This window comes from Festucalex cinctus, chromosome 21, assembly GCF_051991245.1.
Source record: "Festucalex cinctus isolate MCC-2025b chromosome 21, RoL_Fcin_1.0, whole genome shotgun sequence".
In the NCBI taxonomy this organism is placed as follows: domain Eukaryota; kingdom Metazoa; phylum Chordata; class Actinopteri; order Syngnathiformes; family Syngnathidae; genus Festucalex; species Festucalex cinctus.
Window position 1 is genome coordinate 1,628,961 of NC_135431.1, and position 13,284 is coordinate 1,642,244.

A 13,284-nucleotide genomic window follows, 5' to 3' on the forward strand; every position below is an offset into this window, starting at 1 on the left:
TTGTCTTTCTGGTTTATTCCCGGAAACCAACACCAGACCTAAGGTCATGCTAACGCTAAACAGGAAGACCCTCGTGATCACAAACATACAAGTGTTTACTCTCCTTGTAGTTTACTACTTGGCAGAAAGGGGAGGAATTGTCCCGAGCAGACACGACACGCAGCATGCAGCACACAAGATCATCTGACTAAAACGGCAGCTGCTGTCACACTAGTGTGACACGAGCCTTGTGATCACAAACCTACAATTCTAGTTTTGCCTGTAAATAAATAATACACATTCAGAAAAGAAGCTCAGACACTTGCGGGGTCTTGGTTGGTGGAAATGTTCGTGTTGGTGTCGGGGAGAAGCCTGCTGGACAACTGCTGCCCCGTCGCTTTGGTCTTCATCCTAAAAATGGCAAAAGACACATCAAGTTCACCGTTTCACACTGTTAGCATTAGCTTTAGCAAGCTAGCATGTACAAGGAGCTTTTCCCGAGAACTAGTATCTTTAGCTTGAACTCGGAACTTCACCCAGAAGCTAGGAACTTTAGCTAGGAACTGAGATACTTTAGCCAGTGACGGGATAGATAAGACTCAACTCCGGAATTTGTATATTTTCCCAGAAACAAGGAACTTTAGCCATGAATGAGTAATTTTACCTTGGGAAAGCTAACCAAAACACATACATATACATACGTAAATAGCTTTAGCTAGCTAGCAAAAACAGGCCACGTCTACATCTACATTATATGACTTGTTAGCGTTAGCATGACCACATTGCAACTGTATTTTTGTGTTCCCGTGACTCACTTTTCTGGATGTTCGACATCGTCGATGGTGTCGGGCAGCGGGACCCCGCGGGTTTCCGGGAGCATCAAAACCAACGCGGCGGCCACGAACGCCAGGAAGCCTAAAATCAACAAACATTCCGAAGGTTAGCTACTCCAACCGGCGATAGCTACTTCGCCTGACGCGGCAAGCTAGCGTGGCGAGCTAACCGAAGATGATGAGGGGCAGCTCCAGCCAGATGACGGCCAGCCGGTAGAGCAGGAAGGGGGCCACGATGCCGCCCACGTCGCACAGCGTGGAGCACACCGACACGCCCAGATTCCTGAAGTCAGGGCGATGCCGTGAGAACCAAGGGTATGTTCTCACAGGAAATAAGAAGTAGTTCGTGAGCAAAGTTCCGAGTTAGTAGCTCTCCGGTCGCCGGCTTTACCTGACAAAAGTCGGGTAGAGTTCCGTGTTGACGAAGACGACCATCTCGAAGGTCATGGTGATGCCCAGCCGGCCGATGCAGGCCACCGCCGTCTTCAGCCAACCTGCCGGCGCCGCACCGCGCGTTAGCCGCGACGGACGTCAAACAAAGACGGGCGCCATACTCAACCGTCGCTCAGGAAGACGGCGATGAAGCAGGCGGCTCCGGCCACGGCGTTGGCGGCGGCGAAGGGCAGGCGGCGGCCAATGCGCTCGATGGTGAAGAGGATGAGGAAGGCGGCGGGGAACTCCATCAGGGCCGAGATGAGGAAGCTGACGTAGACGTTTCCTCCCATGATGCCCAGACGCATGATCAGACCCTGGTAGACCACCGCGCTGGTGAACCTGCGACAACATGGCACAAAAAAACGTTGCCTGACATCGAGCAGAGGATTGTTCTTGCATCGGTTTGAACGCGTTTGTTGTTTAATGGTTTCAAACGCCACGACGAATGGATGCTAATTTCCATTAGCCGGTCTAAGGAGTTTTCATTATCTGTTAGCATTAAGCTAACAAACGGAACAGCTGCAGGATATTTCTCGACTAAATGAAACGTTTAACCTTTAAAAAAAAAAAAAACCTTAAAACTCTGGTAACCTGGTGTGGACTGACCAGTTGTAGCTGAGAATGAAGGTGTGCTTCCTCATGTTGGGCGTTCGGATCAGGTCCATCAGGGAGGCAGTGGACGTCGAGTCGGCGTTGTCGTCCGCCAGCGTCTAACGCCGTCGACAAAGCAGGAGAATAAAAACTGCCTTTGTTACTCTTCAACCGGTGACTTTGGCACAAGGAGACCGAGCCTGAGAGCGGACCTCAATGTTTTTGCTCAGAGTCTTGTTGTTCTCTTTGGCCATCGCCTCAGTGATGGCCACGGCTTGGGACTTCCTGTTCTGCGACAGGAGCCATCTTGGAGATTCCGGGATGAACCTGACAAGATGACAAGATGGTAAGTCTCGAGTTCTCAAATAAAAGGTCCTTGGATTAAAAAAAAAAAAAAAAAGACTCAGGTAAAGTTATAGTCCCATTTCTTGGGTGAAGTTACTCGGTCCAGGAAAAGCTCGAGTTCCTGGGAAAGATCCCAGTTCCTCGGGCAAACTTTCTAGTCCTAATCTTGAGTAACCTTCCTACTTCCAGGTTGAAGTAAATATTTCTTGAATAATGTTACGAGTTCTAAGTTTCAGTACAAAGATCCTATTTCGCCGAGTGATGTCTCGAGTTCATGTTGAAGTCACTAGTTCCTGAGTCAAGTTCCCAATTGATGGTTGAATGTAAGTTTGTTGGCGCATCTCACCAGTAGTAGGCGATGTAGATGAAGTACGGAATGGTGATGACCACCTGCAGCCAGCGCCAGTCGGTGATGAAGTAGGCCAGCAGGGGGAGCACCAGGAGGCCCACGCTGAAGAACATCTGGTACAAAACGCCCACCGTGCGCCGCGACTCCACGCCGACGATCTCGGTGACTGCGAGGGACGCGTGCGGGATTGTCACGCTATTGACGCGGCTTGGAAATGTCACGGTGAGCGTTTACTCACTCAGCACATATCCCGCCATCCATCCGCCTTTCACGCCGAATCCGAAGAGCACCCTGAAGATCAGCATGGACACGTAATTGGGTGCCAGGGCCACCAGGATGCCCGCCACGCCGTTGAACACGTTGGACATCACGAAGCTCAATTTCCTGCCAAATCTGTGCGGAGGAAAAAAAAAAAAAGGCGGGTGAGAGGTGGGCGGGGACGACGATGGGGTGTCGGTGACGTTCGCCGCTCACATGTCGGCCAGGTAACCGATGGCGATGCTTCCCAGCAGGAAGCCGATGTTGAGCATGGCCTGGAACATGTCCATCAGCCAGGCGTCGGCGCACACCAAGTCAAACTTGCAGGCAAAACGCAAATTCCAGATTAAAAAAATAAAAATAAATAAATAAATAAATCAGAGTTTATAATAACATAATGAAGAGAAATATAATTTTTTTCTCTTTTTTTTGGGGTGGGGTATCATGCATGTTTAGGCCCTCAAAAATGTGATTCATTTCAAAATAATTGAAGTAATTTCTCCAAAAATAGGAATTCCACAGGGGTCACTGCTCGGGGCCTAATAATTACAATTAAAAAAAAAAAATTCGAGTTTATAATCACATAATGAAGAGGAATATTTTTTTTTTTTCCCCTGTTTTTTTTCGGTGGGTTTTCATGCACGTTTCAGAACTAAAAAATGTGATTCATTTCAAAATAATTCAAATAATTTCTACAAAAATAGGGACCACGCAGGGGTCACTACTAGGGCCCTAATAACGGTTAAATAATAGCTTCTTCTGATGCGCTCGACTTAGCCACCAGGTGGCAGGCACTATATTGCTGTCATGCAGACAATAAAGAAGAGTTTCACAACTACTGTCACATCAATAACTTTTTTTTTTTTTTTATCTGTAATCTTTGGCAAAAAACTGCACTTTTCTCCCAGAGCAGGCGTACCTCGGTGACGAAGGAGCGCCTCCCCTCGTAATCGTACTCCCACCCGTCGGCGCAGGCCTTGGTGGGCATCCCGCTCAGGTCGCCCTCCCGGCTGTCGCAGGTGAGCGTGGCGTTCCAGTCGACGTCGTACTGCTCGCAGCCGCTGTACTGCGCCTCGCCCGACGACGCGTTGACCGGCGGCGCCGTCAGCCGCCGGCCGTCGGCCAGACTGCGGCCGCACGAGCGCCTCCACTGCTCCACCGCGCCGTCCCGGCACCAGTGGTCCGGCGTGAAACCCTGGAAGACGATGCCAACGTAGACGCCGGCCCACGGCATGGACACCAGGCAGAGGAGGGCGAAGATGCGCTTCTGGCAGCGGCCGAACTTGCCCACCTCCTCCAAGATGTCGTCGAAAGAAGTCATCGCGGCGCAAGAAAAAAAAAATGTAAAAAGTGCTGAGCGGTCGCCCCCGGTCGAGCCGCTGGGTTTTTAAGTGGACGGGTCCCGAGCAAAGTTCAGCGGGCTGAGCGGCGAAGCGTTAAAACGTGTTTACAGACGCACGCTTGAGGGTGTCACATGGCCTCCGCAGACTCACTTACATACACAAACACGTCGTCCGCGGGCACAATTACCGGTAGGGGGTGCGTTTATTTACCCGCACAGGAAAAAAAAAAAAAAAGTGGGGCTGATGTGAGATTTGTGCATGTGGATGGGACTTGATCAACATTTTCTTCCCCTAAGGGAAAAAGAAGAGAGGTTTATGTGGGGAGAGGCATTTATTTATTTTTTTTCAAGTGCATTTTACGTAACTATTTTTCCCCCAAGGGGACAACAAGGAGTCCTCACATGAGGTGAGGGATTTACTTGAGGGGATGACACTTGAGCAGCTCTATTTTTTTCCTCAATGGGAAAAAAAATCAAGTTTATGTGAGGTTAGGATTTTATTTTCTCAAGTGCATGATACTATCAATTTTTTTTCACCCGAAGGTGACAAAAAAAAAAAGGGGGGGTTCCTGTGAGGTGAGGGATTTATTTGAGCAGCACTATTTTTCCCTTAATTGGGAAAAAAAAATATATATCACGTTTATGTGAGATAAGTCATTTTTTTTCTCAAAAGCATGACACTATCACCTTTTTTCTCCCTCCAAGGCGTCAAAAAAAAAAAAAAAAAAAAAAAGGGGGGGTTTTCTGTGAGATGCGGGATTTACTTGAGGGGATGACACTTGTGCATCATTAATTTTCTTTAATAGAAAAAAAATTCAGTTTATGTGGTTAACCCAGAGGGTAAAAAAAATAATAATTTATAAGAGGTGAGGCATTTATTTTCCTAAGTGCATGACACATTTTTTCCAAGGGGAAAAAAAAAAAAAGTCCAAAATGATGAGCCATAGGATAAAACAATAAAACCAAGGTGTCATTTATCAGGTATTTATTCAAATAAAGAGACATCAGTACATGGCGGTTCTTTTAAATAGCAAAAAACGAGCACAAACGTGAAACAACAAAAGCAGGATGATGATGATCGCACCTCATTTCTTGTGCTTTTCTCCAGTGCAACATTTTTATGTCCTCTTTTGAAAATCTCAGAAAACAAAGTAGCGCACGTGCGAATCCCCGCAACATATTTTTGATGAGACCACCCCCCCCCAAAAAAAAAAAAAAAAAAACAGTACCAAAGACACTCTCGTACCGGGCCAAACTTCCTCACAGCTTTGACAGTAATATAGGATTTATTTGTTGAAATGTGATGACTTGAATAAATACTACTTGAGAGAAACGTCTTAAGCGTCATGACAACAAAAAAAAGTGAATTTGTGAGAGGGGAGGCATTTATTTTCCTGAGGGGGAAAAGGGGGCGTTTCGGTTAGGTGTGTGGTTCATTAGGACACTTGATTATTATGAAAAATGAACTGAAATGGACGTCAGAACAGGCTCATCAGCCGTTTTTAGTACCATGAGGAGGGAAAAGTGTATTTAAATGAGGTACGGCATTTATTTTCTCAAGTCGACGAGAATTGACTGTTTTTATCTATTTATTTTGTTTTGTGGACAACGCTTGATTACTTTGTTTTCTCTTTGGGAGGAAATACAGTGAACCAAAAAAAAAAAACATCTCAACAATTTGATGATTATGTGCATTCAACAACTCAACCATCAAAACAAGTCATAATTTGTCAGGCATTTCTCCCAAAAAAAAAAAAAAATAGGCGACAAATACATATTTGATTGGACTATCCAACTACGCAGCAAACAAAGCAACAACAGATGTCGAAATATGGCTTTGACACCTTCACTCGCATCGGCACTCAAAATCTGCACCCGGCATCCATTCGCAGAATCACGCTTAAATAATCGTAAAATCTCAAAACAACCAAAAAAACAACTAAAGATAATCTCCATAGAGATTCAAAATGTGAGAACAATCGCTCATTGTTTTTTTTAGGAAAAAAAAAAAAAGGCCTCACGCTCTTTTCTACAACGGCGTATTAGGGCCACGTATAAATATTATATATATATAGAGAGAGATTTTTTTTAGAAGGCGGGGTCAATATGACGAGGGAAAAAATAGTGGCAAATATGCCACTTTTTTCTTGTCATATTGCCCCCGCCCCCTAAAAAAAAAAAAAAATGTGTACGTGGCCCTAATATGCCGTCGTACTTTTCAGGGAGGAAAAAAGACGAGCTTTTTTTTTTTTTTACTGTGAGTGTAAACAATGCGACACCCGAGCATCTTTATTCCCTTTAAAGCCGCACGGCGACTGACCTTCACCGCCGACGTCCACTCCGCCAGATTCGCTTTGTCTTTTCGACGGCCCGGGCCGACCGATTCGATGCGCTTCGCTTGGTTTCGCCGCTTTTGCCGCCGCGCGGACCTTCGTCCTAAACAATCTGCAAAGAGACGCTCGCTTTGACATGAAAGTGCGAAAAGAAAACGGCAACGGCGGCAAAATTGAATCGTCTTGATCGCTTTTCCAGAGCAACTGGTGAGAAACTTTTAAATAAAAGCGAGCAATCAATAAATAACAAAGATGGCGGCAAAGGGGGTGGAGCAAGTGTCAGTAATGCTGATGGCATTGCGATGGCGACATTCACTGAGAAAGATTGAGAGAACGAGAGAGAGAGAGAGAGAGAACGAGAACGAGAGCGAGCGCAGTCCCAGAGGGCGAGTTACACCCGCAGGAGGTCCTCGTCGCTGTCGTCGTCCTCCCGCTTGGATTTGGGCGCCGCGTTGTTATTGCGGTGGCCGGCCGTCGCCGAGCTGGCTTTCCCGCCCTTGCGTTTTTTCCGCTCGGGCTCGTCCAACAGGCCCACCAGGTCCTCGTCGCTTTCCTCCTGAGCGCCGCCACAAAAAAAAACAAAAAAAACAACAGCCAGAAAGTGAGGAGGGTTCACGTCAGTGCGAGCGGAGGTTACGAGGGGTCGCTTTGTTTGTTATTTCCTCAAACAAAGCCAAGATGTGCCGTTGCGTCATCCGTCTGCTTGTTATCCGGCCGAAGTGCAAAGCGAAGATACGTTTCGACACGTCGGGCTCACCTGCAGGAAGACGCTCCGATGGGCCGCCGACGACTTGAGCACGCGCACGCCGGGGACGCTGAGCACCTCGTCCTCGCTGTCGTCGTCCTGCTCGTCCAACGAGAAGGAGCGCAGGCCGTCCGTGTTGACCGGTTTGGTCTTGATGTGGCCGTTGCTGTGGTTGGCGCGGACGCGCTGCGAGGAGAACGACGACGACGAGGAGGTCGCGGGCGGGGCCTCCAGTTCCTCCATCAGCCACTCCATCTCGTCCTCGCACGCATCTTCGTCCACGTTCACCTGAAAAAACGGGCAAACAACGGCCATTAGTATTGGGACGCCGACGACGGGGGAGTCGAGGAAATGTCGATTTGTTTGCGGATGTAACGCCGTTACATCGTTAAAAAAAAACTAAAACTAATATTAAAACTGATATTTAAAAAAAATCAATAAAAAAATGAAGCTTTTTTTGAAAAACAAAATCTAATTAAAAAAAAAAAACCGCATTAAAAACTAATTTAAACTGAATAAAAAAAAATAATAAAAAAAAACTACACAATTCATAGTGACCCCCATTTCACAAATACTCCATTTGTAAAAAAAAACTAATATTAAAACTTTTTTTTTAATCACCAAGATTGAAGATTTTTGAAAAACAAAATCTAATAATAAAACAAACCCTCACTAAAAACTACTTAAAACTAACAGAATTAAACAAACAAAAAAAAACTACCTTTTCACAAGTATCAAACCTGCTGTAAAAACAACACAAAACTAACTGAATTTAAACCAAAAACCAAAATATGAAACAATGAAAAATCCAAAACGATTATAACCTTTGACCTACAGCACATCCACTAAATTGATGAGTTGAGCAGTTGAATGCACCTTGGAATATTTGTAGGAGACCTGGTTGCCTCTCCTGCAGCAAGCGGACACCTTCTGAATCACCATTTCTCTGAAAGTCAACAAAAAAAAAAAGTCAATTGTAAAATGGACTGACCCACAATTCGGTTCATTTAAGACCCGCCCCCACAGTGCGTTTGGATGATTTGACAGCTAGGCTAGGTTCAGATCCAGCGCCACTTTCAAGCAACGGCCCGACTCGAAAATTGCGCCCGGACGTCCTTTCGTACCTTCTCTCTCGTTTACGCAGCACCAGCGCGATCAGACAAACGCTCAAGCCCGCCATCAGAAGGCTCAGCAAGATGGCCGCCACCTGACTCTTCCGGGAGAAAGCGGGAAGGTCGCCGTCGTCGTCCTCGTCAGCGTCTTGCGTCTCCGCGTCCACGGTCCTACGGGACACATTTTTTTTTTTTTTGCGTTCCTACTCGGTCACACCCGGGAAAACGGCACTTGGCATGGCGTGGCGTCACGTGACTCACGCGAGTCCGCAGACGGCGTTGGTGTGCCACACAAACATGTACTGGCACTCGTCCGTCTCCAGCACGAACTTGGGGATGCCCAGGCCGGCCGCGGGGTTGCACTGGAACATGATGGTGGACGACGCCGTTTTGCTCCTCTCGCTCCCGCACGCCGACTCCGACGACACCATCACGTCCAGGTTGCCGCCTGGTGGGGGCAATCATGGCACACATGCATTGAGTTTTGTTTTTGTTTTCCAATTGACATTTTTTTCAATGTATTTTTGATTTTTTTTCCAAGGATAATTAAGCCCTTTAAGGTTTTTTTTTTTAAAGATAAGCGGACTCCCTAGCATGTTGTTATAACTGCTTTGCGTCATGTCCCTTTTTTTCTCACAAATTATCTCCAAATTACATAATAAAAGTCAATAAGTAACTGTGGCAGATTCCTTTTCAGGAACTTATGACGAAAGTTGACACGCAAAAAGATGACTTATTAACCTTCAAGGAGTCAATACTGTACACTAAAGCAGGGGTGGGCAAATTTTAGTGCGTCAGCGCCACATTTATTTTTTGTTTTATATATGTTTTTTAATTTTATTGTATTTTATACATATTTTTTTATTTATATATATATATATACATATATATATATATATACATATATATATATATATATATATATATATATATACACACACACACACACACATATATATATATAAAAAATAATTTGACTTTATTTTATATCAATCTATCCATTTTTTTGGAGACAAGAAGTAGCGCTCTGCGTGAGCGGCGTCCGATACCTTTGATGCAATATTTGGCCTTGCTGGAGGAGCCGATCCGCCGCCTGTTGGGTCCGTTGAGTTTGACCTGGCAGATGTTGGCGCCCAAGCAGCTAGGAAAGGAGCTGTTGGTGAGCCCGGACAGCTGGATGTGGTAGATGTAGTGGTCGCCGTTGTCCCGGACGTCTCCGGAGGCTTGGTGGTGACTGAGGGACGGACGCAAATCATGTTTGAGAGTGAGCAGAGCAAGGCAACGTGTTTTGGGTCACATCCCGTCACCTGAAGTAAAGTTCTCCGAGGCTGAGGCGGGCGCCCGTGTTGGGGTTCTGAATGGTGCCGTTCACCATGTCCACCGCGTGCTGCTTGACGGCACACGCCAGCCGCGTCTCCCAGCCGATCACGAAGAGGCAGGACGCCTCGTCCGTGCTGAGATATTGAAAGAATTCAAATTGATACTCAGCCCTAATACAGGCTGAAACCAAAAACAGCACTTAAGAAAATAAAAGGGGAAAAAAATATATATATTTTGGATAATTTTGGACCAAAAAAAAAAAAAAGAAAAAAAAAAAGAAACGGTAGCATTTTTCTTCCTGTTTGTTTGCAAATGTTGAAACACTTTTTCAAAATACAATAAAAAATACATACAGTATATGCGTAATGCGAAAAAAAAAAAAAAAGTGCTTATTTAACACAATGACGCATATGGCTTGATAACGGCGTCAGAAGAAGCCAAAGTTTAACCCGGATGACGAACATTCTTCTCTCATTAACCGGCTGCTCGTGAACAGGAAAGTAAATGAATGTCGCCGTCCCAAGAAAGAGCGTCACGGCACATTTGCGAGCGTGACCTTTTTTTTTGTCACCCGTCGAGCGGCGTTCGCACCTAATGACGGCCGGGTGTCCGACGGTGGCGCCGCAGCTCAGCTGGATCTCCGTCTTTGCCGCCACGCCGTTACCGCAGGAGGCGTCGCCGGCCGAATAGTTGACGGAAATCATGCCGTCTATGTGACAGGGAGAAATGACCGGTTATATAGAAAGATTTTATTGAGCCCATGGGAGAAATTGAATAACTACGTTTTTGTTATCTGCCCTGACTTTTAAACGACTTTTAAAACTTAGACTTGACTTTATTGATCCCTTTGGGATGGCTCCCTCTGGGAAATGTACAAATATCGTGAACATGACGACGACGATATTGCGGCGGTTTTAATATCACAATATTGCCGTTATCATTACATCCCAAACAAGAAACTGAGCAATTTCCATTTTGTTTTTCGCCATAATTAGACGGTCACGATTGGTCACCCTTGTAGCTCATCTTCTGAGTGTGAACGCGGCCCAGCGTCTGCGCGCGTCCGTCCGGCGAGTGCCGACACACGGCGGCGCCCTCGTCGCAACCCGGGAGCCCGTTATGAATCTCCTGACACAGGTTGATGAAATATCTGTGCGGTATGGAAAAACCGAAGAGCGTCAGTCACACAAACAAGCGCGGCGATGATGATGATGATGATGAGACGACGCCTCGTTTCTGCAAACGGGACTCACGAGTCGCCCTTGTGGTTGAACTTCCACGGCCGCGTGAGCGAGGAGAGGCCGCGCAGGTCGAAGGTTTGATGGCGGCTGACCAGCTTGCACTCCATCTTGCGCGGGGCGCACACGGCGCTGCTCGGCCACTGGAAGGTGGCCGAGCAGCCCGCCGTCTCCGACAGCAGCTGCGGGGAGCCGTGGCCCGCCGACGGCTCGCACGTGAACAAAATGGACGACTGGCGCTTGGCGGACGCTAAGAGAGGGAAGAGGAAAAAAATGACACGGGGCAACAGCAACTTTAAACGCATTCTTGATGCAGATTAGAAAAATAAGAGTTTTTTTCAGATTTTTTAGATGGTTTTTTGTTTGTCCTAAGATTTACCTATAAAAACTTGTGCAATATAGATTTCAATATTTCAGAAAAGAATCCACATTTTGCTGATATATTACTAAATATATTCCTATGTCAATTATTACTATTACTATCATGAAAACTGATATTGCTCGAGAAAAAAAAACAAGTGCAGATTCATTACCAGTTATTTTAGTTAAATAAAACTAACGAAAAAACAAACTAAAATTTAAAAAAAAATCGTTAAAGAAATAAAATCAAAACGAAAATGTTTTTAAAAAAACGAAAACTGAGCCTTCATTTTATGTTTCCAAAACTAACTATAATTATAGCAAAAAAACATCCTTCATTTTAGTCTTTGGTAATTAATTTAATGCCTTTGGGGATGATTTTCAGTTGATTTATTTTGATATTAACCGGAATAACACATTTCACTGCCAGTCCAGCAAAAAAGAAATTGACATCGACGTCATTTTCCGTCAGTGGCAGTGAATGAGATACGGATGTTTGAAAGTGTGTCGGACAGAAGTGATGTCATCTAGCAGCAGCCAATAGAAAAGCACCTTCAGATGATGTCTTTTTTTTTTTTTTTTTTTAAGTATTGCACACAAGTTACACATTTTTTTTTAAACTAAAACTAACTAAAACTTAACTAAAACTAAACATTTATTAAATAACTAAAACTAATAAAAAAAACTAACAGAACCACCCTGAAAATGAAGTAAAAGGTAATAAATTTAAAAAACAAAACTCAAAACGAAATCAAAACTAACTAAAATGAAAAATCCCAAAACATTAATAACCCTGTTCATAACACAAAAAAAATATATAATAAATTTTCTTTGTTGCCGAGTGAAATGTCGCTGCCTGACCTGGTTCGCAGAAGCCCCATTTTTTGTCCTGGTCATAGTTGGCGGTGGTGGCGCACCACTTCCTGCCGTCCGTCCTGTCGTCGGCGGTGCATTGAGTATACGAGCGCTTCATGAACGTGAAGGGGAACACGCACGTCTCGCCTTCGTGCGTCACTGCAACACACACAACACAAAAAAACATTTGGGTTCATCTTTCGCGACCTCGCTGTTTGGCAGATGTTTTATAGCGTGCTTGTCCGTTTGTTTATTAAAAAAAAAAACAACAACGGACTTTTAACGGAAAAAATGAATGTAAAGGAAAAAAGGAACAAATGAACATATATTATGAATGAAAAAGCATTTATAATAAAGTAAAAATCTAACCAAAATGAATAAACATAAATAAAAAATATATGGAATTAACTGATTTATTTCTTTTTGAATTAATGTGGTTTCCCATTATCGCAGGTAGATTTTGGAACGTAACACCCGCGATAAACGAGGGAACACTGTATTTCTTGTGCGGGCTATAAATTGAAACGATGAACAAAAAGCTCCGACAGAATCTTCGTGTTCAGATACAGATGTTGGAAGACGTCCGACTTACTGGGCGGGCACGGATCGCCGCCTCCGTACTGCATCAGCACAGCTTGCTCCTCGTGCTTGAAGTCCATGGTCATGGCTTTGCTGAGGCCGAACGACGAAACCGCCGCCGATCCGCCCGAGTCCGACACTCGGCACACCGCGCTGCCCTTGCAAGCGGGCTCGGCCACCGAGCTGCACACGTTGATGAGGTAGCGGCTGGACGAGCCCAGCGGGACCTGCCACAAAAAAAAAAAAAAAAAAAAAACAGAACGGCAGGTCACACCTGGCGACTGTTTTCAAATTGTTATTTTTTTTTTCACACTCACTAATATTAAAACTAATTTAAAAAAAAAATCACCAAGAATTGAGAATTTTTGGAAAACAAAATCTAACTTAAAAAAACGCACTAAAAACTACTTTAAATTAACTGAATATTTTAAAAACTACACAATTTATAATGACCCCCTTTTCACAAATACTCCATTTGTTTAAAAATAAATAAATAAATTAATTAAGAATAATAATAATAATAATAATAATAAGTCACCTAAAATTACGCATTTGTGAAAAATAAAATCCAATAAAAAACAATCAAAAAAAAATAAAACCTGCACTAAAA

At 44.6% G+C, this 13,284-nt stretch overlaps 2 protein-coding genes across 3 annotated transcripts in view; both read right to left on the reverse strand.

Annotated features, from left to right (window-relative positions):
* slc22a2 (solute carrier family 22 member 2) lies at positions 1–4,126 on the reverse strand. The gene is made up of 11 exons (XM_077511059.1): positions 3,710–4,126; positions 3,007–3,110; positions 2,771–2,925; positions 2,530–2,698; positions 2,051–2,165; positions 1,854–1,957; positions 1,372–1,586; positions 1,204–1,306; positions 983–1,095; positions 795–894; positions 1–390 (listed from the first exon to the last, which is right to left on the reverse strand). Exons 1-11 carry the CDS (start codon positions 4,109–4,111, stop codon positions 294–296), a joined length of 1,677 nt encoding a protein of 558 aa, XP_077367185.1. The 5' UTR covers positions 4,112–4,126; the 3' UTR covers positions 1–293.
* A 976-nt stretch (positions 4,127–5,102) lies between these two features.
* The window catches only part of igf2r (insulin-like growth factor 2 receptor), a 30,630-nt gene continuing 22,448 nt past the window's right edge, over positions 5,103–13,284 (reverse strand). For both annotated transcript variants that reach the window (XM_077509793.1, XM_077509792.1), the window contains exons 40-51: positions 12,688–12,901; positions 12,102–12,254; positions 10,896–11,130; positions 10,656–10,792; positions 10,234–10,351; positions 9,630–9,776; positions 9,372–9,556; positions 8,584–8,770; positions 8,335–8,493; positions 8,087–8,156; positions 7,223–7,498; positions 5,103–7,021 (exon numbers count right to left, since the gene is read on the reverse strand). In XM_077509793.1, the coding sequence (XP_077365919.1) occupies positions 6,857–7,021; positions 7,223–7,498; positions 8,087–8,156; positions 8,335–8,493; positions 8,584–8,770; positions 9,372–9,556; positions 9,630–9,776; positions 10,234–10,351; positions 10,656–10,792; positions 10,896–11,130; positions 12,102–12,254; positions 12,688–12,901 (2,046 nt within the window). In that variant the 3' untranslated portion in view covers positions 5,103–6,856. The remainder of the gene's footprint in view (positions 7,022–7,222; positions 7,499–8,086; positions 8,157–8,334; positions 8,494–8,583; positions 8,771–9,371; positions 9,557–9,629; positions 9,777–10,233; positions 10,352–10,655; positions 10,793–10,895; positions 11,131–12,101; positions 12,255–12,687; positions 12,902–13,284) is intronic.

Excerpts from the sequence above, each read along its gene's own strand:
- slc22a2 (XM_077511059.1), bottom strand. The coding sequence starts at position 4,111 with ATGACTTCTTTCGACGACATCTTGGAGGAGGTGGGCAAGTTCGGCCGC. Across the intron at positions 1,958-2,050 it reads CTCTGAGCAAAAACATTGAG|ACGCTGGCGGACGACAACGC; the intron begins GTCCGCTCTCAG and ends CGACGGCGTTAG. Across the intron at positions 391-794 it reads GATGTCGAACATCCAGAAAA|GATGAAGACCAAAGCGACGG; the intron begins GTGAGTCACGGG and ends TGCCATTTTTAG.